We start from the raw sequence: 26148 nt of genomic DNA, 5'->3' as shown, positions 1-26148 counted from the left end.
TGATTCATTTCCATCAAACGATTCTCGAATCTCATCCTCAATTTCAAATTTCTTAGAGGGTATTTCCTCAAACACTTGGTGGGCAGATTCCACTTTTGTGATTTGAGAAGAATAGGGTGATTCAAGATTGGCCTTCTTAGATTCCTTGTTTCCATAGTAAATGGTAAGCAAATTATCTTGTTTCTTTGCCAATTCATAAGCCTCCTTAACACTGTGTTCCCGAGTCTCATTTAAGGAGAGAAAAGAAAAGGAGGGGAATTAAAAGAGAAAAGAAAGAGAAGGGGAGGAAAATGTGTCAATTTATTTCGTATTCCCGAGTTTAATGAAAATGGAAGGAAAGGGGAAGAAAATGTAGGAGTTAATAGACAATTAGTGTTTTTGGTCTTAGAAATATAACCCACCACTTAATTTCATATTTAAGACCCTCCACAAACAAGCTTGTAGCATAATCCTCGCTTACATTACTTTAGTAAGGAGAAAGTCAAATGAGCTACAATAATCTTGAAATGAACCAGTATGTTGTAAGTTCTTGATGTCATCCATGGATAAAGTAGTATTTAGAATTCTTGTTTCTTTATATTTTGTTTCGAATAAGTGAGGACTTCTTTTCCCCATGGTGATGATCCCGCCCATTCATCAACACATCTATAACCACTGTAAAGTTCCCAATTAGTTGGTGGTTTTGAATAATCTGGTAGGTAACCACAACAATGGCCCCTGCCTTCGTATTGTAACCAACCGCAAGAACACCTACGATAGCCACAAACATGAACCCTATTTTCCCATATCAATCCCCCACACGAACACAAGAGCACCATTGTTACCTTCGATTATTTCTGTCAAGAACCAGTTCCCTAATTTGATTGTTGTCGAAAAAAAAACCCCTTGTTAACCTAATTGCTCACATACAATCTACGAATATTTAATTATTGATCTAGTAACGACCAATTCAAAGATTTAAATAAATCTGACCGAACAAATGGTCAATTTCAAAGGTTTGAAATAAAATTGGATAGAAATTGATCAAAAAAATAATCAATTTTTGGAAATTGAACCGAAAAAGAACGAGACTTTAAACGATTCGAACGGAATCATCACCATGAAGCGTTTCCGAGAGGATCGGAAAGCTTTGATACCACTTGTTACGTATCAAAATAGAATGATCGAAGATTAAGAGAAGAACACAATAGAAGAAGAATATTCAAATCATCGATATCATTCTCATTCACGCTTCATCCTAATGTATTACAATATAGACCCTAAACTATTATGTATTTACACTTTAATCCCTTCACTATTTAATACCTAACAACGGCTGAACCAAAGAATCTGCCTTAGTTTGAAAACACAAAAAAGACATCACCATGAAAAAAGAACTTTTCAAAAATAAATGACACTTTTCAATAAGTTTCATGGGCGATTTAAGGCACTCGAATCTTTGTTTTAAGAATTAAGATAAACACGAATCTTCAGCCACAGAATTTTCTTTTTATTTCAACTGTAGCATGCAGTGTATTTTATTTCCTTTCATATTGTGAACGGTATCTCCAACACAATTCAACGGATGATTATGCTAAAAAATTGAACCCACAATGTGGTTTTCGTTTACTCAAATCCAATCATAAATGGCACAATCCAGGAGCTGGATTCTTGCTGGTATGCCATGGGAAAATTCCCAAAGATTAATCAATCCTACACTAAAGAACTGTAGTTCAAATGACATTACAACAATTCTATGAGAAAGTATAACTCAGAATTGAGAATACTTCCACAATTTTACGTGTGATGTAAATAACCAAAATCCGGTATTATTCGCTTGACACCAACTGATATCTTTATGCTCCTGCAACAAAATTACAATCCAGCTTTCTTCTCCAGTTTCTGAATTTGGTTCAGGAAGATCCATGTCATCTATAACACCAAAAATCCACAAATCAGAAACAATATACTCGTTAACGTTAATAACTTAATAGAGAGAGCATACCATGACATGTGGAGCGATCCTAACACAATATACCGGAAATCCTGTGTAGAATTTGAAGGGCCCACCAGCCTTGAGGGTTTTCATGGCACAATCCATAGATCCCGTGTAAGGATATTTTCCAGCAGCATCAGGCTGCATTTTTTGTATTTGAGTTTTCACATAATCAAAAGGCAAACTGCAGGCGGCAGCAAAGAACCCTGATACAGAACTGGCCCCTGCAAAAAATAAAAAAAACATATATAAACAAAAAAACATCTAGTGACCTGTTACTTGTTGATTAGTTGAACAAGGCATTCATTCTAGGCTTATAAACAAACCAAACGTTTAATGAAATGTCCGTGAACATTTAGTAAAACGAACGAACATGTACACATGTCGTGTTCATTCATTTATGTCCGTCCAAGTTCATTCATATAAGTGCATTTACTTTCGTCCTTTTATGTTTATTTATATATATATTTAATGTTTTTAGATCTATTACGGTTTTGTCTAGTTTTTATTATTTTTTAAAGCCCTACAAATTGTGATGTTCACATTTACTTTTAATTAGTTTCCATTCAGTTATGTCCGTTCATTTATGTTCGTGAACCGGTCATATATACTGTTTACGAATGAACACACACACACATTCATTTTCTTAACGAACAAACGCGAATAAGGAAACCCTGTTTAACTGTTCGTGTTTGATCATTTGTTCGGTTAAAGTTAAACGAACATGAGCATGCCCATTCATGTTCGTTCGGTTCGTTTGCATGCCTAAATTTCGTGCTACACTAACTTAAAGTAATAAGTTGGCTCCTATGTTGCCCCTATTTTATTGTTGGTTGCTCAAATCAAAAACAGAAGTGTAAAGTTAGTTTCTACTTTGCACGATTTTCCAAATTAAAATAACCAGCTCAGTCATACCTAAAATTGTAGCAGCCTCGCCAAAACCAAGATTATCCTTAAAGAACTCAACACTCTGATCATAAGAAGCAAGCATTCCCATGTTCAAAGCCATAGCCCTTACAACTGTGGGACCCGCACCTTTCCAGAGAGCCAACACACCTTCATCCGCAGTAATCCTATACAAAGCATGAAATGCATTTGTGTAGTTACGGCGTTGTGCAGCAGGTAAGGTTGCATCAGCTTGCATACGAATCAATGCCAGATCAGCAGGGCTCCCCACAGAGGCTCCAATTGCTCCAGCTGTCAGCCCACATAAAGCTTTCTGATATAAAGGCAATGGCTTTCCATCATTGGCCTCAAGTGCCTTGTTTGTCAGAATCCTATCATTTAATTAAAAATTCATGTTAGCCTGCATAAGAATTCGGGTTACACGATAACAGTATGTTCGTCAATGACAGTACCTAAATGAACCAAGTCTAGCAGTTGTGTATGTAGCTTGTCTAAGCAATCCAGCAGATAGACCCTGCTCAAAACAATACACTTAACACATCATCAAAATGTATAAATCAAAATGTATAATGAAGGTAACCCTAGACATGTATCACAATATGCTTCACAAATTCAATGATCTTGTGATGAATCACAGTAGGATTGTACAGTCTACAGATCCAAATATAACTACAATCTAGCCATCAGATCTTCTTAAGCAATCATCAAATCAAAACTGATAAAACCATGAAGATTACAAACCTTATAAAAGGAACCGATCCCCTCGTTTTTCAGCATAGTTCTCGTGACCTCGCCTGCAGATCCTTGACCCAATTGAATCCTCACCTACAAATAGCACATCACATTTCATGTAAATAATACAACACATTACACAACTCAAATCAAAGAACATAGCATTTACTAAATCATTAATGCTAATAGTTACTATAAAACATTTCAATGAAATCGGTTCAAGCATATCGTCGAACACCTGGTATGCATAATATCACTAATGAGCTAAAACAATTACAATTACGAGTACCTAATCTTCATATTAAAATCAGATCTGAAGAAACAACAATAACTAATAATAATAATAATAATAACTTGAAATGCAGATTTAGTAAACATACCTTGATCATATCGATGGGCTGGATGACACAGGTAGCAAGCATACCAGAGGCTCCGCCGTTGACAAATGGCTTGATCGTGGGCCACACGCCGCCGACTGGCTTCGGTTTCTCTTCTCCCATATTTGACTAGAGATTTTGGGCAGAGAGATTCAAATGGAGAGCAGAGGATTAGCAATGGAACAGCAATTGGTATTTATACTCTGATACCCACACGCAGGTGTGATGTGCATTTGTTGGGGTGTTTGTATATGTCCCTGTGATTCTATTAAATTACGAGTGTGCCACTATTATCTTGTTGACTATAATGTCCTTGATTGTTTTCCGAAAGATAAAGACGCGGAAGAGCTACGAAATCGGGCGATTTGCGTCATATAGCGCTTGGTCAGGATATATATATATATATATATGGGAAGGATATTTTGAGAATTTGATGAGTTGTAAGATCTTTAAAAACTCAATTTTGGACCACACATCTAATTAAATGAAATGAAATATGTGGATGAGATTAAAGTGCTGTTTGTTTTTGAAGACAAAATATGTCTGCAATCTGATTTCATCTGATTTAATATCTGCAACTGAATATGTGGTCTGAAGGTCTGCAATCTGAAAATATAATACTGTTTGTTTTATAAACTGGAAATCGTCTGCATAAGCTGAAAATTAGTTACCTATCATATATGTTACAGTAGATAAAGTCCTTTAACGTTTGTAGACTGCTAAAATAATTGGTAGTGGTGTACGAACTATGGAAGTGGGTGGTGGTGGGCGATTGTGGTAGGCGGTGAACGGTGGGTGGTGGTGGCGGCGGACGGTGGGTGGTGGCGGTGGGGGATAGTGGTGGCGGGTGGTGGTGGCGACGAACAGTGGGTGGTGGTGGTGGTGATGGGTGGTTAACGATGGTGGTGGTGGATGGTGGGTGGTGGTGGCGGCAGACGGTGGGTGGTGGTGGTGGTGGCGGAAGGTGGTGGTGGGTGGTGGTGGTGTTGGACATTGGGTGTTGGTACTTGGTATGATATTAAGAAGTGTGAAGATGGTGAAAAAAGCTTATTTTTTAAGACAATAAAAGTAGTTTTCAGATCTTTTTTTTTAAAAAAACAAACAGTCTTCAAGAGCTTATGTCTGCACGCCCGCAGACATAGGCTCCTTGCAGACCTTATAAGCAAAAACAAACACAACCTAAGTTTCATTAAAATATGAATCAGGAGAGAGAATAAGTATATTTAATGATTACACAAGTTTAAATGTTAGTTACACATGTGTAATAAGTCGTTCGGTATGTAAAAAAATACTGTAATTTTTTGTACATTACTTACACTTACGTATTACACATGTGTAAAAAAAATTAAAAAAAAAAGTTTGTTACGTGGAGTTCTTTCGAGTTCTTAAAACTCAAATCGGTTATCAAAAGAAATCAATCCTATATATATTATATTATATATATATCCGACGACAAAAACTAGTCGCTCTCCCCCCCCCCCCCCCCCCCCCAAAAAAAATCGACCCAATATCGCATGGGGGCAGTGTTCAACATTTTTGTAATAATAAAAGAAATATATATATGTTTATGCACGTATGTGTGGGTAAATAAATATATGCATTTATAAAAAATGAATGGGACTAAATGCAAATCACTTTTGAGTATGTTTGACAAAATTAGTTGGGTTATTTGTGATTATGGTTAAATATGTAAGTTGTAAATTTGACGAATAGAGTTATAATTGAAAGAAATATAAATTCAATGCATATAAATATCTAACATATGCATCATTATTAAGAAAACCACTAAAATGTTTGGGTATTTGCTATGCATGAGGTAATCCTAATCCGGATGGCGACGAGTCTTTGATGAATACGCAGGAGATGTCGGATGCAATAGTTATAAACATTTCCATAAACAGGGGACCAAGCTCAAAATTTTCGTCAAAGCCAACTAAATTTACAAGACATATAAAACTTTCAAACGAAAACAAGTAAGGTTACTGAAAAAAAACTTGCGGTCGGGGCCACTCGAAGCAGTTTTAAGCTTCGTCCTTGAATCCAGAAATATATTTAGGTGAAGACATTTTTGAAAGCTTTCATTATAGATGCTCTTCCAATTGATATCTTACGTACATTGTTGTTGAGCTGGCCTAACACGTAGAGGTTGTTGTTTGTATCAATTAAGACAAAAAATAGCATACATTGCTTGTAAATTGTTTTAGTTACTAATGAATATTAGTTTACTATTTGAGTTTACATGAAGCAAAGTTGGAAGAGAACCCTTAGCTTGTAATGAACATCTTCAACACTCAAGGGCATAATGGTCATTCTATGTAAGCAACATGGGTGGTTCATGGGTATGGGCCTTGATGGTATCTTTAGTGATTCCTACGATGACAAGTTGTTTTGTACGCACAAAGGACCTCGGTGAGAGATTCTTGTAAAGGGTAGATTTGGAATATACTGACTTGGTGGCATTATAATGGTCGCTTTTTATCGAGGACACCAACTACACAAAGGAAGCCAACCACTCATGTAGCATCATTTGCCAAGTGAAATCCCAACAGTACCCTCGTTTTGATAATAAATAACCAGAACAGCCTTTCTGAAATCCACGTCACAACTGTCACTGGTTGGTTATTTGGTCGATAGACAACCTCATAGTCATAGAACTACGTAAACGGATTTTGTATATTGTATGAACTAATTGTGAATTTTGAGTGAAAAAAAAAGATAAAATATTACTGTTTATTAAATAACTTAAAATATTTGGGAATAAATTAATTATTCTTTTTAATATATTTTAAAACTGTTTGTGAGTTGAGATGATAGAAAAAGTAATGATAAAAATGTAAAAAAAACTATTATTTAATTAAATATGAGAAAGAAAATGTAGTGTATAGACTGGGAATCGGTTGTGAGTGCTCTAGCGTGATTCTTGATTGTAAAAATGTGGGTTATTTGGATCGGGCGGACGAACACTAGCCTAAATTGGTTCATCAAATCCGGGGCCGTCTCCGAGGATTTAAATATCTCGTCCGAGCCGAAATAAAAAGGCGGTATCCGTATCATTTTACCAACATTTTGAAAATCCAAGATACGATTTCGTGCTTAAAAAGCACAAATCCACAAAAACATAGTTGTTTTGTCTGTTTGGCCGATTTGTGTATTATTTTAGGGTTGTTCACGAGCTGAACCGAGTGAAGTCTTGCTCGTTGCTTGGCTTGTTTCCAACCGAACCGGACCGAACAGCTGAAATTCGAACCGAGCGAAAACCGAAACGAGCCAAAATCGAATCAAGCATTTTTCGATCGAACATCGAGCGATTTCAAACATTATTTATTTCTTTTTCACTTTAAAATTTTCAATAATAAACAAATTTGAATGTTGTAAATAATATATTTTATAAATAAATTAGTAGTTTTAGACAAACGTGTAATATATTGTAAATTTTTATTTAAAATAAGTTTGAAGTGAGATATAATGATAATGTAAACAGACTTCTAGTATTCTAAAAACTTGAATCGAATAAATAAAACAATAAAATTGACGGAATATGAAAATTTTAAATGGGTAAAAATAATTGTAAGCTTATATTTATGTGTTTTGTCTATATATTTATATATTTTTTTCATATATAATTATATATAAAATAAATTAAGAATATTCAAGCCGAACCGAACCGAGCATGCCTTTGCTCGTTGCTTGGCTCGTTTACAAATCGAACTGAGCAGAGCGGCTCGTTTTCAATCGAGCGAAAAAACGAGCGAACAATTTCTGAGCAATTTCCGAGCGAAAGGCGTACGAGTTCATGACGGCCCTATATTATTTTGATGAATTCTCGGTTCAATTAATTTTCCTAGTGCAAGCCCATTATCTCCTACATAGCCTATAAAATATCTTTGTGGCCGGTTAAATTACATACTTGAACGTAAGTTAAGGACAAGTTTGTGAACCTTGAGTCCTTGAATATAGTGATGTGGCCCTAAGGTTTTTTGATCTGTTGGGCCAAAGGCCCTGCCCATATGGACACTACACTCTGGTCTTTGTTAACTAACGTTTGGGCCGTGACTTATTTTATACTTCTTTAATTCTTTTTGCTAATCTATACTATATATAACTAGCAAGATGGTCGTGCTATGCCACGGGATATGCATGCAAAAACGACATCGAACGTGTAACCGGTGTTAGTATGCGACTGGTAACACATCGACAACCCAACAACAGTGTTCGCGTAACGCGACATCGGACGCGTAACCGGTATCGGTAAAAGCGTCACACAACGGTTGTACGTGTGCAATCCAGTGCCGGTAAAAGCGTCATGTGTTTTGACAGTAACCATATATGATCCATGACCCGAATCCACCCGACCCGTTTGCCGGCCCTAACTGGTAATCACGTAACACGTTACCTTTTTAAAATTAAAATAATATAGCAATATCATACTCAATTTAAAGAGAATAAAATGCTCGTTTTTATGGTGTAGTTGGTTTTGAAAAAAATATAAATATGTGAAAACGTTATGGCCGTTTAAAGGTCGTAGGGTATTTAATTTAGAATAAGGGGTAAACGTGTAAATATTATATAAATTGACAAAATGTGATTGAAGTTAAAGGACTATATTTATAAATATATTTGAATCAAATATTGTTAACCGTAGAAGATGTGACAAAAGACTACATTACCCATAAAATGTCATAAATTTATGCATTGTGTGTTGTATCTTGTGCATTGTTTGGTGTACCTCTTAAAAATTAAGAGGACACTAACTCATGTTTTATATATAGTATAGATATAGGAGTGAGGGACCTCTTAAATTTTAAGAGGTACCACTCTTGTTGCATATTATACAAGTAACAATGCATATAATTTTAAGAATTTGTAGTCTTTGCATATCCAAATATAATATACAATAATGGTCTTTCAACTTTAATCAAGTTTTGTTAGTATATTAAATAGTTACATATTTACCCCCTAATTATTAACCAACTACCCCACAACATTTAAACGGCCGTAACTTTTTCACACGTTAATATTTTTTCTAAAAAATTACACATAAAAACAAGCATTTTATTATCTTTAATTTGAGTATGGTATTGGTATAGTTTATTAATTTTTAAAAAACTAACATGTTACATGATTACCAATTATTACCGGCAATAGGTCGGGCATGTTCGACTAATGGTGTTGGAACGGTTTAGGGTTGGAACAGGTTAATACAAAAAAGGTTAATTTAGTTCATGTCGGGGTTGGTTTAGATCGAAAGGGTTAATGTCAAAACGGGCTTTGGGTTAAAACGCTTTCGGGTTGAAATAGGTTTGTAAAAAAGGATTGGGTTAAAAGTAGTTTATTTGAAATTATTGTACATTTCATCTTTGCTTCTTGCTTGTCGCCACCTGTTATGCGCGTTCAAGCATCAGTTACATGAATGACATTGTTTATACATACTGGTTGCTCGCGTATAGGCATTATGTGGTGCGCTTACTGGCACCGGTTACACGCCCGATGTCACGTTAAATGCATACCATTGCCGGGTTTCGCACGTACCGTTGCGAGGTTACAAACGTACTAACAACGGTTGCATTTCTACGTACACCGCTGCATCGCGCGGACAACTGGCTAGTATGTAATAACAGGTTAGAGGTTGTGCACTTGTTTGATACCTTTTTTGTACTACGACATTTGAATATTTGACATACTTAGACCATGTGTAGTCGTAAAGCTCCACATCCAGGGGTTATGCGCCACGTGGCGTCCAGTCAGAGTTATGGTTTTGTATAAAAAACAGGTGTAGTCATAAAGTTGGCATAACTTGGAGGGGGGCGGTGTTTCCAGAGTTATACCCTTGTGTTTTCAGCGTTGTATATAAAACGCTTGGAAATTTGACTTCAACATAACGCGGGGGGGGGGGGGTGTACCCCCCGCGTTATGGCTCAAAACGCAGGTGGCAAAGCCACCACTACACATGGTCTTACTTTGTGCCTTTGAGCAATTTATTAGGTTAATCTAAAAGTATAAACATACTTTGACTAAACAATTGGGTAATTTGTCTAAAAAATACAACTCACTCAAGTTATACTTTATGTAGCGACAGATCGCTAAATGTTCATGTAACGCATGAATTCCGAATTTCCCATGAACAGTAATCTTAGTCCATTTGAGGGAATGGTAAAGAGGACAAGAGACAAATCAGTGAAAAATCCACTTCACTATGCAAACACAGAGATGTGCAAACATAGGGAATATCTCGAGAAAATTAAACATGTTAATGAACCAAGCATACATTGAAGTATTCGGCGGAAAGTTTTTTTTTTATATTTAATAAACAAAAGAACTTGATTTGTTTTTGTTTCATTTAGTTAAAGGAACGCACATAACACATGTCTCGTTCATTCGTTTTAATTTGTCATGTTCATGTATAGTCGCTAGTTTACGTTTGTTTGTTTATTGTTTATTTATCAAAACTTTTAGGCACGTTACAATTTAGTATAGTTTATGAAATTAAGATATCACCCTTTAAATTTTAGACTAGTGTTTTAACACTTTTTATGACCATGTTTATTTTAAATTGGTGTTCACTTTTGTCCGTTTATCGGCCAACAATGTCTAGTTGTGTCCGTTCATTTGTATGCGTGAACCGGCCTTTTATGCAAACAACATAACCGAACGAATTCATTTTCTTAGCAAGCAGACACACACAACAAAACCTCACTCGGTTCATTTCCTTTTCAAAGATAATTATAAATTCTCAGATTTATTTTACAATTTAAAATATCGAGGATATGAGCCACACTAGAAAATAATAATAATAATAATTAATAATAATAATAGGAGCATGAGAAATCAATCTCCAGCTCAACATCAAAATTTTAATGTCAAAACCATCTTGCAACCCAACCACCGGGCAGTTAAGACACCATTGCATTGTTAACTTTTGAAGTACAACCCCCCTCGAACACCTCTAACCATTTAAGGACAACAAGCCGACCGGCCCACAAACCCCGCTCCATATATTTAGACCCACGGACCAATGTATGCTGACTGAAGGATCCTTAGGCTAAAGCCAATATCGTCAGTTATGTTTCCTATAGAGGTGCAAGTCTACCAAATCATGTCTAATGCTCTCATCCAAGTCAATTTTATCTTATTTTGAAACGACTGAAAGTCAACAAATAGTATTTATCGAAAAAAGTATTTTGACATTCAAATGGAAACTACTTTCATCTTATTAATACCCTAATGAAAACGATGAAGTCAGACGTGTAATGACAAGTGTTGAGAAGTGTTTCCCTTCAATAAAGCATAGAGGCGGATTTACGTAATCGGATAAATGGCGCTTATATGCACGAATGTTTCTTGCATTTGTTATAACGTGAAAGAGTTATTTGCGAAGTTATGAATGCAGACCTAATTGGTTGTTTTCAAAACATGAAAACCATAGAGAATAGCTATAAAATATTTTATTTCTTCAATGTTTTTAAAGGATTATTATCATGTGTTTTTCCAATAATGATAATGTATTGCTTTTATCATGTAGCCTGACCCAATTCGACCAGAAAATTATAATGCCATATTATTAGCAATCCAACATGAAAAATATATTGACTTCATTTCATACAAAAAGAAGAAGAAAAATCGTCTGCAAGATTTTAATTGTTAAGAAATCACATTCAAAGTTGCATCCCGATCCAACCTTGTGGTGTTAAATAAATGCCACGTGTATGTTAACGACTTAACGACAATAATGTGGAAGCAGTTAAGCAAACACGTAAGTGCCAGTGGTCCTTTCCACATGCTGCTTCAAAGTTCAAACTCATGTTTTCCCATTTACCTTTACATGTTCAAGTTTACATCACCTTAACACATATACCTTCTTATATCCAATATGTCTAAGAGTGTTGAATTCAATATATACTTTACCTTACAATGAGTTGATATCGCTTTAAGTGTAATATATGTATGTAACACTTCAATTTATTGTAGGTCCCAGCAGGGCTCAGTTGGTCCCGCATGACTCACCTTGAACAGGGATGTCTGCGCAAAGACCATCTACTCCCGCAGGACCCACCATGCTCAGAGAAGCCTACGCGCAGTATGCAAGCTGCATACGCAGGGAAAAGCCTCCCAATGGTAAAGTAACCCGCCTGTTCCCGCAGTTGCGGATACAAGCCATCAGGGAAGGCTACCCGCACAGCATAGCTACACGCATAAGGCTTAACACTTACAAATATTCAGTGTCACCTGAAAGAATGAGCAAAGGCGGGAGGGGGAAAACTCCCGCCAAAATGGGCCAGTCCGTATGGAGGATCTTTTGCGTGATACCTGACGAGGTAAAGACAAAAGATCTGACCAAGAATGCGACAGCTCACTGACAGCAGCGTGGCAGACAGCACGCCACAGCACTGTGACCAATAGCCGCCGCCTGCCCACCAACTCCTGCCAGACCACGTGCCTAGCCTGCAGTTGGTAGAAGACGAAGAGTGCACGGCACGCCTGCTCTGTGTCAGCCGCTACCTATCCACCACTCACAGGTAGGGCACGTGCATAGGTTACAGTTGGTAGCGTGTTGGGCCGGCTAAACCCCTTGGAAACCCACCTTCGGCTATAAAAGACAGCAAATGGTATTATCATTTCATCATCTACTATCTCGTATAACTTACTTGATAATTGCTCTAATAGTATTCATATACTTTTATATTTAAAGAGCAATATAGACTGATTCTCACGCCGGAGGGTGGTCACAAGGAGGAACCCCCCCCCCCTTCTCAGTGACGAGCTCACGGTGTCTGTTTTGCAGGTTCCCTGAAGTACAACTTACTCTGCTGGACCTAACCTTCGAGGGAAACATTACTTAGCCCCCAGATTACCCATAATCTGCCCGGGGTCACTTAGTGTTTCTTCATTGGCGCCATCCGTGCATAAAGCTAGAACTACATCTTTCTCCAGTTTTTCAAAACTTCCAAGATGACTAGAGAAATTCCGGTAACCACAACCCCAGCCACTGGGGTAAACACCGGCAACACAATGTTTACAAACACTACCCCAGCCACCCAAGCTGGGGCAAGTGAAGTACATTTTACGAACACTACCCCAGTCACTCATGTAGGGGCAAGTGGAGTAAATATTCCACTGGGATTCACTGATGCCCAGCTGGAAAAACGAACTCGAGCCCCTCGCCAAACACTTGATCAAGTGAAGGCATGGGCCGAGGCACGTCAAAGAGAATTTCAGGCTGAGTTGGACGAACGCTTGCGTTCAGTCCAACAAGCTGAGGAATTCGGTAGTACTCGCCAGCACCTCAACATGAGTAGTGAGTACGAGTACTCAGACGACGAGAGGGAAGACTCCGACACCGACGCGAACCCTCGCCATAGGGCGAAAGGGAAGCGTAAGGAAACGGATCCCCAGCCAAAAAGGAATTTTGGGGAAGCATTCCAACCAGTCACGGAAAAAAGCTCGCGTGACTTCTCCAAGGCCTTTAGACCTACTGCCACAAACGCAGGAAGGTCAAAATTTGCAAGGGACATTGCAGAAGCAATCGCCCCGAGGAGTGCCAAACAAATGTCCAACATTGGCACATACGATGGTCTATCCGACCCAGATGACCATCTGAACAGGTTCATTGCGGGGGCAACCGTCAGTAACTGGACGGAACCCACGTGGTGCTACATGTTCCAGATGACTCTGGTAGGAGCAGCCAGAGCATGGTTCGACCGTTTACCGGTCCACCACATTTATGACTGGGCAGACTTCCAGAACAAGTTCAGTCAACAGTTTAGTCAACAGAGGAAGCACACTGAGGAGCAGTGGACGATCCTCAACTGTGTGAGAGAAGAGGATGAATCCTTACTGGACTTCATCACCCGCTTCAACTCCAAGAAGCTGAGTCTGGGCAACATCAGCGAAGACCTCGTTCGCGCCGCTTTCATTCAGGGCGCTGAGTACCCAGAACTTATCCGCACTCTGACAGGTAAAGACGGCATGCCATCCACATGGGATGCCATAATGACGGCAGCCAAACGCTTTGCCGAAACGGAGAAACAGCTGGGAAGAGATCTCCCCCAGAATACAAACCTCTACACACAGAGGACAAGGGAGAACAATGTGAGAACCGCCCGGCTAAACAAAAAGAGGCGGCAAGGTATTTGGCAGTCAAGGATAAACTTTGACACCCCCTCAAGCTCTCGCCCTCTGGTTGGCGGAAGGGACAACACGCACCCTTCGAACCGGAAAAACCGTTGGACGCCACTCACCAAGAGCGTCACGGAGATATTTGCCACGGAAAAACTGCCATGGCCAAAAGCCCCAGCGATCCGACAGAAACCCAATGCGGATCAAAGCAAGTCTTGTGACTTCCATGGGACAAAGGGCCATAGCACTGAGGAGTGCACATCCTTGAGGGACATCGTCGAGACATTCGTCAAGGATGGGAGGCTCGCACACCTCGTGGCATCTATCAAGAAGGGAGGAAGGAACGACAACAGGTACAGGGGTAACGGACGAAAGCCCGTCGACATCAGCATCAACATGGTCCATGGTAAGGTCAGAGGAAGAAAGAGACCGATGACCGAACCATGCGCATGGAAGGAAGCAGAAGTGCGCTTCCCGCGAGTGCCGGGAGGCCCAAACAAAGAAGGCCCCATTGTCATTAAAAGCCAGCTGGGGCACTACATCACCTCCCGCACCCTCGTTGACAATGGCGCATCGTCGACAGTGATGTACAGGCAGTTCTTCGACAAGCTAGACGATGAAGACAAGGAACGCCTGGAGACGGTCTACGCTTCAATGGAAGGGTTTGACGGCAGCATGAACACTCCCTTGGGCACCCTATCTTTCCCCGTCACTCTCACCGATGGGAATTATTCACGCACGGAGGATGTGGATTTTGTTGTAATGAAAAAACCACATCATACGTATGACATCCTATTCGGGAGAGACGGGATGGCAAGATTCAACGCCGTGGTATCCTCAGTCCACGGCATGATGGGATGGCCAACAACTGAAGGCGTAGCGATGATCACGGGCATTCCCCAGGTATGCATCGCATCCGTCTCCTCTAAACCCAAACCGAAGATGGCCAAACAAACCATCACTGAACCTGAAAAGTGGGCATTCAATGGGAAATATCCCGATCAGGCCGTTACCATTGGCCCGACAATTGTTGATCCAACACGCACCTTACTCAAGCGCTTACTGCAGCGAAACGCAGACATCTTCGCGTGGACACCAGCCGACATGACTGGTGTACCCCGGAGTAAGGCAGAGCATAAGCTCAAATGCGATCCGGCCGTTACGCCGATCGTACAAAAGCGCAGAGTAATGGGGCCCGAGCAAACCAACGCGTGCAGAACCCAAGTCAAGGAACTCCTTGACGCGGGCATCGTGCGCGTTAGCAAATATCAAACATGGGTTGCAAATCCCGTAATGGTACCGAAGAATAACAAACAATGGCGCATGTGCATAGATTTCAAAGATTTGAATAAAGCATGCCCCAAAGATTGTTATCCGTTGCCAGAAATTGATCTCAAGGTGGATTCGGTGGCACCATTTCGCCTTAAATGCTTCTTGGATGCGTATAAGGGGTACCATCAAATCCACATGGCTGTAGATGACCAGGACAAAACCGCCTTTCGGACGCCCGATGGCACATTTTGTTATAAAATGATGCCATTCGGACTTAAGAACGCGGGGTCCACGTACCAACGACTAATGGACAAAGAGTTTCACGCCCAAATTGGGAGAAACTTGGAAGTCTATATGGATGATTTGGTCATCAAAAGCCCCGAGCCAGAGGCGATGTTGAAAGACATTGACGAAACTTTCAACACGCTCAGAAAGATAAACATGAAGCTCAACCCGAGCAAGTGTTCATTTGGGGTGGAAGAAGGGAAGTTCTTGGGAGTCATTATTACTAAAGATGGCTTCAGAGCGAACCCTGAAAAGGTCGAAGCCATTGTCAAAATGGAATCACCTACCACCATAAAACAGGCTCAAACACTGAATGGACGACTAGTCGCGCTTAACCGCTTTTTGGCAAACCATGCGGATAGGTCGTTCCCTTTTGTGTCAACGCTAAGAAATTGTTTAAAGAAAACGCACTTCCGCTGGACACCAGAAGCGGAAGCAGCTTTTCAGGAGATTCGATCACGCCTGATCGAACTCCCAACACTCACAGCACCACAAGCGGGGGAGGAGTTAATCCTATACCTCTCCGCAACAGATAGAGCAACCGGGGCAGTCCTGCTTGTAGAACGAAAAGGCATCCAGATGCCAATCTATTATGTTAGCCGCGTGCTGGCAGACGCGGAAACCCGGTACTCTACCCTGGAAAAACTAGTCTTGGCACTTATACACGCTTCACGCAGGTTGAGACGATATTTCCAGGGTCACCCAATCACTATTCTCACCAACTTCAAACTCTCAAATGTTCTAGGCAAACCCGAGTTATCGGGACGTCTAGCCAAATGGGCAATTGAATTGGGAGAATATGCGATTCAATACAAGCCGAGACCAGCCATTAAAGGCCAGGTCCTGGCTGATTTTATTGCAGAAGTCCCCGCTTCACGGGAGAAAGAGTGTCAGGAGGAGGTTCAACCCTCCCCAGCACACGAAATCAATGAGGTCTGGCGACTCTACACTGATGGAGCAGCTAGTAACGAGGGTTCAGGCGCAGGGTTAAAATTAACAAATCCAGCAGGCCAGGAATATACTTATGCTATTCGGCTGGATTTTCCAAGTACGAATAACGAAGCTGAATATGAAGCATTCCTGGCCGGATTGAGGATTGCGCGTAAAATGGGTGTAAAAAATTTGGAAGCCCATGTAGATTCCATGCTAGTGGCAAACCAAATAAACGGGACGTACACGGCTGTGAACGACACAATGGCCCTGTACCTTGCCCAGGCCAAAGCCATCATGCGCGATTTTAATGATTGTAAAGTGATACACGTCAAGCGCAGCGAAAACAAATCTGCGGATGCGTTAAGCAAGCTTGCATCACTGGCCTTCACCCACTTGGGAAAGGACATCCGCGTTGAACTCCTCGAAACACCATCAGTCCCGCACAAGGAAATTTGTGTCATCCAAACCGGTACAGAAACATGGATGACCCCAATAATAAAATACCTTGAAGCAGGAACGTTACCAGAGTCAAAGTCACAGGCAAGAAAACTACGCTGTAAAGCACTGAATTATCAGCTGGTCAATGACACCCTTTACAGACGTAACTTTCTTGGCCCATTGTTAAGATGCGTGGACAACCAAGATGCTGACTACCTCCTAAGGGAGGTTCACGAAGGCATCTGTGGAGTACACGCAGGCCCCCGCGCTGTGGTAGCCAAGCTAAACAACGCGGGATACTTCTGGCCGGGGATGCATATGGACGCGTTGGCATACATCAGAAAATGCAGATCTTGCCAGCTTTACGCACCCAACACGCATCGCCCGAAAAATGAACTTGTTCCTGTCACTTCCTCGTGGCCATTTCAGAAGTGGGCCATTGACGTGACAGGCCCATTTCCTACAGCAGCTGGGAATGTTCAGTTCCTAGTGGTAGCCATTGACTACTTCACCAAATGGATAGAAGCGAAACCTTTAGCCCAAACAACCGCAAAGCATATCAAAAAATTCATTTGGGAATTTATTATTTGTCGTTTTGGGCTTCCACAGAATTTGGTAAGCGATAATGGCACCAACTTTGCTGACAAGAAGCTACAGCAGTGGCTGAAAGAACTTCAAATCACCCACACCTTTACCTCAGTGGCACACCCGCAAGGTAACGGTGAGGTGGAAAGAGCAAATAAGAGCATCGTCGAAGGCATAAAGAGAAGACTCTTGGAACATAGATCCGGTTGGGTGGACGAGCTTCCACACGTCCTTTGGGCAAACAGAACGCTGAAGAAGACCAGTACGGGAGAAACCCCGTTCAGTCTCACTTATGGCACTGAAGCCATGATCCCAGTCGAAATCGGTCTACCCTCACCAAGGGTCTTAATCCAACCAGAAGACAATGATGCGGAAAGACGGTTAGACCTTATGCTAACCGAAGAGCGCAGAGACTTAGCCGCCGTGCGTGAAGAAAACTACAAACGACAAATGCAAAAATACTACAACACGCGGGTAAAACTCTGCAATTTCAATAAAGGAGACTACATACTGCGTAACAACGAGGCTTCGAACCAACAACGCCCAGGAAAGTTGGCCCCGATTTGGGAAGGGCCATACGTTATCAAAGAAGTTCTGGGAAAGGGCGCATACCGACTCGAAAGGCTCGATGGCACTCCCATCCCTAGAACATGGAATGGAGCTCAATTACGCAAATGTTATATGTAGATCAATTCCAACTTGTAAAGAAAAGGCCTAGAGCCACTTCTAATGGAAATGATTCTCCTTTCATGATGTATTGATAGCTTGTAACCTATGAACTTCCCTTACGGGAAGAAGTAGTTGCGTGTGGAAGGCGGCAATACCCGCATAAACACAACGCCAAAATGTTAAAAAGTTCTAAGGAAAACCTACACGCAGGTCAGATGTAGGTATAGTTTAGCCATCCTTGTAAGTGCAAGTGACGGTCTTACCCGCACAATCACAAACAAGGAAGCCAAACTTAACTTACCATCTACCACGTTAAAAGGTTAACTTATGAACACTTAAAAAAGGATAAGAAAAACCTACACGCGGTCAGATGAAGGCAAAAGTTCAGCCATCCTACCAAGTGCAAGTGACGGTTATACCCGCACAATCACGAAGGAGGAAGCAAAACTCTAACCCATCATCAACCACGTTCACAGGTTAACTTATTCTAAACACTTGGAAAATTGCTAATTTAAACTAAGTATGCAAGTCATAAGTTTATAAAGCAAAGAATCCAATGAAAGGAATAACAATCGTATATTTCAATGATATATTACAACAGTGGCCGGGTAACTACCCGCCTAAAAGAAATCTATACAAAGCTAAGTCTATCCTAGCAGTGGGAAGGGATCTTCAGGATCAGGCTTCAGGACCACCTCCGCTTGGACCAGCACCGTCAGAGCGCGGCTGTCCAAGGAAAGTCTTAAGGATGTTTAGCCCATCATCAGCAGCAGCAGCTTCATTCACCTTCTCCACCACCGGATGCGGGAAGGCAGCGTACTGGTTCACTGCTTGGTCATAAGCAGCTGCAGTGTTAACATTGAATAAAGGGAAGTTGGAGGGCGGAAAGCCTCTCTCAGCAAACCCTAGACCAAGCAGGAAGCCAGTCTTCTCCCCATCCTCATGAGAAGCGTTGAGGGCTGCGCTCATTGCATCGTCGTAAGAGGTCTCTGAAAGGACCCGACGCACAACCTACAAAAGAAAATTACAAGTTAGAACATTTTCTAATTACAAGTAGAAAGAGAAGAAAAAAAAGAGGATACCTGAGGCAACGCTTCTCGAAGCAGCCATTGGAGGGTAGCTTGACTTTCTTTGTAAGCACGTTCGGCTCCGCTTTTATCAAGGTTGGCAAGTTGAACTTCCTTGGCGGCAGTTTCTTCGACGCTTTTGAGTTTCCTTTCAGTGCGGTCAAGCACCCCCCTCTGGTCAAGGATCTCCTGCAGCTTCTTGGCATCTTCCATTGCCAAGGCGTCATGAGCATGCTGAAGAGCCTTTAATTTACATTTAAGCTGCTCATTCTCTTCGCGAAGTGGCTCAGCAACAGCTTCAGCCTTGGCAGCCCTCTCAGTTGAGTTTCGCGCAGTCTCCTTGGCCAGCCGAAGCTGTTCATTCACAGCTTGGGCAGCCTTGGAGCGGGCCTCGAGTCGCGCCTGGACTTCAACCTCGAGGGCCTTGAATGCCTTCTCCTTCTCGGCTGCGGCAGCGGCCAACTGCCGGTTCTCCTCCCGAAGAGCCCGCGCTTCAGATACATCTTTGGCGCGCGCTGCTTTTAACTTGTCGTTTTCACGACAAAGCAGCTCGACGCGGGGCTGCGTCCGGGCCTGGAGAACCCGAAGCTCATTGGTTAGCCTACCCTCTTGGTAGCTAGCCATGGCTTCCCCCAACGCACCATGAGGACCAGCGTGGCGAGCCCAGTCCACGCACTCCACAAGGGTGCGAAGGGTTGTTCCTCGGCGTATGTTCCATCTTGGAACATACACTTCATTGGAATCCGACACTGCAAAAGAAACAAAGGCAGTTAGGAAAAGATGATAAAAATATATAAGGGAAAAAGAACCCTACGTACCTGTAGGGTCAATAACAGGCCGATAGCCGCCAGACCCATCACCTGAACCTAAAGGAAATCCATCCAACAGGTCAGGCAGACGGGAAGGTGGCATAGATCGGCGGGAAGCCCGGCGCATACCTGATGGTTCGGCCGTCGGTGCCGGGGGCGCAGGCATAGTGGCAGCCGCTGTGGTTGCCATTGTTGGCGCCGCCTCCTCAGCAGCAGTAACCGCCGGCTCCGTGAGAGATGCTGTAAAAATTGCACTCACAGCCGGCGGAGACATCTTCTCAGCCGGAACAGCCTCAGGAAGGCTGGAACCAGCGGAAGCAGGCGCAGGCGCCTGGGTCGACGCCTCGGGAAGGCTGACCGAGCCTACCGTCATTGGCGGGGGAATACTCGCTCCAAATCCACCCTGGAATGCGTTAACATCCACACCTGCACAAACAAAAGTGTTAGAAAAATTTATTTGAAATAAATTTAGACAAGAATCATGATGGTACTTACGGGGTCTCTTGAGCTTGAACGTACGGACGAGCGGGGGCGAACCCGAGGGAACCGGCCTCTTGACACCGGTAACCGTCGTCGTCGTTTCCTCCCCGGAGGTAACAGCTATAGCCTCCGGAGCGGTGGTCTCCTCACCACCGGGTTTCCCCGCCACTTCTGCACTATCTGATTCTGAGTCAGATAGGACTACCGGGTCGGCCGTAGAGGCGACCCTCTCCTTGCCTTTCCCGACGGCAGCCTTCTTCTTCCGCACCAGCGGAGGACCTTCTGCGGATTCCTCAGAAGAAGACATGTTAACTCCAGCAGCAGGCACAGCATTGAGGGGTTCAGGATAGAAGATAGGCTTACCTGGCCGTCGGTGGCTCAAGATCTCTTGGCCCGGCGGGTAAACCTCCACGAACCGACCCGCGGTCTGCTCTAAGATGGGCAACTCGTTCTCGTCCAGAGCACGAGTACCCATCCGCGCAGGACCATCTTCCTCCCGCGGATTCAGGAGCGACTGAAGATCGTTACCCTCTGAAATCAACAAGAAACTTAGAAAAATTCGAAGTCAGCAAAAAGAAACAAGACATACCATAAGGGACAGAGTTCGAACCATATTCGAGGACGATCGGAACCTTATCCGCATTCGCCGCCTTCCACACCCGGCTCATCCCCAGCATCACCATCGCCGACTCCGGAAAACGGAAAACCGGGGACTGGACCCGGGATATCTTCGCGAACCATTCCGCCTCCTCATAGTTGATGGCGGGAAGGTTCGGAAGCGTCTGGCCATTCTTGAACTTCATGGCAATGGGGATGGCTCGAGCGGATATGAAGAAGAACTCTCTTCTCCATGAGCGAAGACTCCGCTCGGTGGTACAAATCTTTAAACCCTTGATACGGGTTGTAAGAGTGTACCACCCTTGGATGCACCTCCAAGTATAGAAGGTCATCAGGCGGTCAACGAGGGGCTCAAGGCCCAGTATCCGGCACACCCACTCAAAGTGCCGGACCTTGGCAATGGCCATGGGGTGCACCTCTGTCAGGTGCACACCGTGCCTCTCTAGGACACGGTACACAAACTTTGTCAACGGAAACCTAAGGTTCCCGTAGACAAAGAATGCAGCATAAACCCCGATCTTGCCACTAGGGGCATCGTACACAGTATGGTGGGGCTCAGGAAACTCAGGCTCGAGAGACTCGAGCATGAACTTCCTGACGATATACTGGTACAGCTCGACAGGAAGAGAACACTGGCATTCGCCAGCAGTCTTCTGATCATCAGCATCGTGAGAAGACATGGTGGAAGAAAGAAGAGATTTCAGAGTAATGCTTTACCGAAAAAGAGAAATTCGCCGGAAATTACTGGAGAAGAAGAGATGAAAGTGGAAAGTGTGAATTGCAAATAACCCTCTCCCCCTTTATATAGTAATCGCAATTAATGCGATGAATTTAATACGGAAGAGAGAGAAATCAAAGGTGCAATGAAACTATGACGCGTGGCAAAGGCAAGCTGGCAACAGCTGTCAAAAGGACGTGTGCCAGAGATTTCGCGTCTACGCGCCCGAAATCCCGTGCCCACGCGCCTGAAAAAGCAACTGGAATGACCACATGTCATGTCGCCATAACTTCTGGCACGTCCTGACACAGTCAGAAGAAACCGTCGCACGACGTTTGAGGTATTGGGTTGTTATCCATCCACCAACTCTTCAAATTTCAAAATTTAAAAATTTGAAGACTAAGGTTCAAAAAAGTAAGCGGGAAAATACCCCTTACCTTGGCAAACAAGTAACCATAAGCCGGGTGTGGGTACAGTGTAAAGGCAAAACCCTTCACATACCTAACACCCGCAGGGAATTGAAGCCAAAATATTTGGCAACCAAGTAACCATAAGACGGGTGCGGGTACAGTGTAAAGGCAAAACCCTGCACATACCTAGCACCCGCAGGGAATGGACGCCAGGAATACCTTGGAAGTAAAGTAACCGTAAGACGGATGCAGGTACAGTGTAAAGGCAAAACCCTTCACATACCTAGCACCCGCTGAGAATTGAAACCAGGAAGGATCTTCTGGGCAATGCTTGTGAAAACGGAAATAATATCCCCGCATAGCGGGAACATCGAGTACTACGTTGTTTGAGGCTCCAAGATGGAATTGGTGGTTTAAACATAATTGATCACTATGTTCAAAAACTACCAGAACCACAGGGAGAATCCGCACAACTAAGACTCAATGCTCCTGACTTGCGAGGAGGTTACAGACCTACCCGCATCATACCCAAAGACCAAGCAGGAAACTCGGGAATTTCTGCAAGTGACAAGGACTTCCGCGGGAAGAACCCCCATGGAAAACCTTACAAAAACCCCTTTTCAAAACCCTTTGCTTAAGTCCAAAAGTTCACCTCACTTTATTAGACATTCGTGAGAAGAACATTGGACTGGGGGGACTTGAAGAGGTAGGTCCCAGCAGGGCTCAGTTGGTCCCGCATGACTCACCTTGAACAGGGATGTCTGCGCAAAGACCATCTACTCCCGCAGGACCCACCATGCTCAGAGAAGCCTACGCGCAGTATGCAAGCTGCATACGCAGGGAAAAGCCTCCCAATGGTAAAGTAACCCGCCTGTTCCCGCAGTTGCGGATACAAGCCATCAGGGAAGGCTACCCGCACAGCATAGCTACACGCATAAGGCTTAACACTTACAAATATTCAGTGTCACCTGAAAGAATGAGCAAAGGCGGGAGGGGGAAAACTCCCGCCAAAATGGGCCAGTCCGTATGGAGGATCTTTTGCGTGATACCTGACGAGGTAAAGACAAAAGATCTGACCAAGAATGCGACAGCTCACTGACAGCAGCGTGGCAGACAGCACGCCACAACACTGTGACCAATAGCCGCCGCCTGCCCACCAACTCCTGCCAGACCACGTGCCTAGCCTGCAGTTGGTAGAAGACGAAGAGTGCACGGCACGCCTGCTCTGTGTCAGCCGCTACCTATCCACCACTCACAGGTAGGGCACGTGCATAGGTTACAGTTGGTAGCGTGTTGGGCCGGCTAAACCCCTTGGAAACCCACCTTCGGCTATAAAAGACAGCAAATGGTATTATCATTTCATCATCTACTATCTCGTATAACTTACTTGATAATTGCTCTAATAGTATTCATATACTTTTATATTTAAAGAGCAATATAGACTGATTCTCACGCCGGAGGGTGGTCACAAGGAGGAACCCCCCCCCCCCTTCTCAGTGACGAGCTCACGGTGTCTGTTTTGCAGGTTCCCTGAAGTACAACTTACTCTGCTGGACCTAACCTTCGAGGGAAACATTACTTAGCCCCCAGATTACCCATAATCTGCCCGGGGTCACTTAGTGTTTCTTCACGGTGTCAGAGACTCACACTCATGTGACACCAATACTATATTACTATGTACAACATAAACATTATATTCTTTGAATAACAAGATCTTAAGGTTAATTTAATCCAACTCAAGGGTGGATTAATAATTCATTTTGCGAAATCATTATCTTTTACATTCTTAAAAGATTAAAGAAATGGCAATAATTGGGATATTTAGAATCGATCCGAAAAGCAAAGCATGTGTTGTGATCGGTAAGCATGGCCCACCCATTTGTTGTGACAACATTTCAAGCCCCCACTTGATGTATGTTTCATCAATTGACACTTTTGTCCTCCTGTTTCTTTGGATTTTTCAAGAGGCTGTAAATCAACCCATTGTTTAACTAATCACTTGATGGAAGTTTGTTAAATAAAAACAAAATAAGATGATATATTATTATTCCTTTATTGATAAAAACAAACACAAAAAACAACTCGTTTGTTTATTTAGAGCAATGGTCCTTCGACCTTTATAGAAGCAAATTTGGAGTAGAGAAGGTTGAGAGAATATGTATTTAAATTATATTTGCGCATTTACTTTTATCATATGAAAAGGTAAAATCTTGTCTAATGTTGTGTGAATTTTTTACACAATAAACCTAACATAAAATATATTATAGCAAATACTTTTACAATTATTTAAGATAAAAACAACTTTTTTATATTATAACCCAACTCATTGAGTATTTTGTAGTTTGTACTCACTTTTAAAAGATTTTAAAAGAAAATTAGTATCAAGTTTTATATTTTGTGTTAGGACTTAAGGCCAATATAAACAATTTTTAACGTGATAAATATATAAATAAGTAGAGTAATTATGATGATATTATGTAACGTTCCTGAAATTTCGATCCAAAAATGACAAGTTAGTAAAACTAAGGGGGTTTAAAAATAAAAATCTTGATTTATTGACCCATCGCGATGGGCATAGCCAAAGAGGCCATCGCGATACACGATGGTCTTTGATGACACATCACACACGTGTCACCCGGAGGTGATACGTGGCAGACATCGCGACACGTGGCAGGCCACGTGTCAACACGTGGCATAACGTATCTTAGAAGATGACACGTGTCCGCCACGTGGCAACACGTGGCAGAGGGTGTTTCAGAATGTGACACGTGTCCGCCACGTGGCGACACGTGGGACTCTCTAAATAATGTGTGTCATCGCGATACGCGATGACCAAGAGAAAGGTTCCATCGCGTATCGCGATGAGACCACTTTTCAGCTATAAATAGGAAGGCCATGACACCTTCATTTGCACACCACCCCACTCTCTCTCTAGAAACTTTCTCTCTCTACCTCGATATCCGTGCCACCGACTCAAAAACTATAACCTCGTAATCCGCACCATATACCGACGACACCTCGAAGTTCGTAACAACAATCCCGACGACCGGCGCACCTCGTTTTGCGTGCCGACCACGAAACGCGGAACAACCTTGTAAACCGTGTCAACCCGAGACGACCCAACATTCAGCCTCGAAGTACGTGCACGACCCGACGACTCCCGAACGTTGCCTGGATTTGCGTGTTGAGGAGTTGTTGATCAAGATTCTCAAAGTACGTGCAAGCGTCAAAGTGCTGCTCGAGAATCTATAAAATAATAACCTAAGCAAGGTATGGGTTCTGTCCAAAAAAATATTATTATTCCAAAGGCTTAGACCCTAGTCGGGGGTATAGCCTAGACCTTGATCAAAGTATAACAAATAAATAAAATTTCTTTATAATTAAGAAATACAAAATGGTCTAAACAAAGATTATAGTAAATATGTAGTTTTTTCATGATTGAGAAACTTAAGGTTATAGTTAAGATAATGTTTCTTTATTTTTAAGAAACATAAGACTTAACAAACAAAGGTTATAGATAAATGATGTTTCTTCTTAAAGAAGAAACATATCATAGACATTTCTTCTTGAAGAAGTAACGTAGCACATGGTTAGCAAATAAAGAGAAGGAATTCATATCAAACATATTTTATTCAAACAAAAGATCAATCAAGGTTTAAGCTGTCAAAACCAGACTAAAGGTCTGTAGCCGGATTAAGAGACGATCCAGGTATTTACATAAACCTATTTTATTATAGGTCAATCATACAATCAGTCAATCA

General features: G+C 42.3%; 2 protein-coding genes across 2 annotated transcripts in view; both read right to left on the bottom strand.

Annotated features, from left to right (window-relative positions):
* Window positions 1–26148, bottom strand: part of LOC143620165 (uncharacterized) — a 159478-nt gene that overhangs the window by 117852 nt on the left and 15478 nt on the right. The window lies entirely within an intron of this gene.
* Window positions 1577–4172, bottom strand: LOC143620163 (mitochondrial dicarboxylate/tricarboxylate transporter DTC-like). The gene is made up of 6 exons (XM_077091906.1): window positions 3994–4172; window positions 3623–3706; window positions 3334–3395; window positions 2891–3252; window positions 1985–2199; window positions 1577–1911 (listed from the first exon to the last, which is right to left on the bottom strand). Exons 1-6 carry the CDS (start codon window positions 4111–4113, stop codon window positions 1855–1857), a joined length of 900 nt encoding a protein of 299 aa, XP_076948021.1. The 5' UTR covers window positions 4114–4172; the 3' UTR covers window positions 1577–1854.

The sequence above is a fragment of the Bidens hawaiensis genome, unplaced genomic scaffold (assembly GCF_021521415.1).
Source record: "Bidens hawaiensis isolate Kalapana, Puna unplaced genomic scaffold, B.hawaiensis_p1.1 tig00002553_1, whole genome shotgun sequence".
NCBI lineage: Eukaryota > Viridiplantae > Streptophyta > Magnoliopsida > Asterales > Asteraceae > Bidens > Bidens hawaiensis.
Note: the sequence above shows the minus strand (reverse complement) of the source record. Positions and strands in the feature narration are given on the sequence as shown.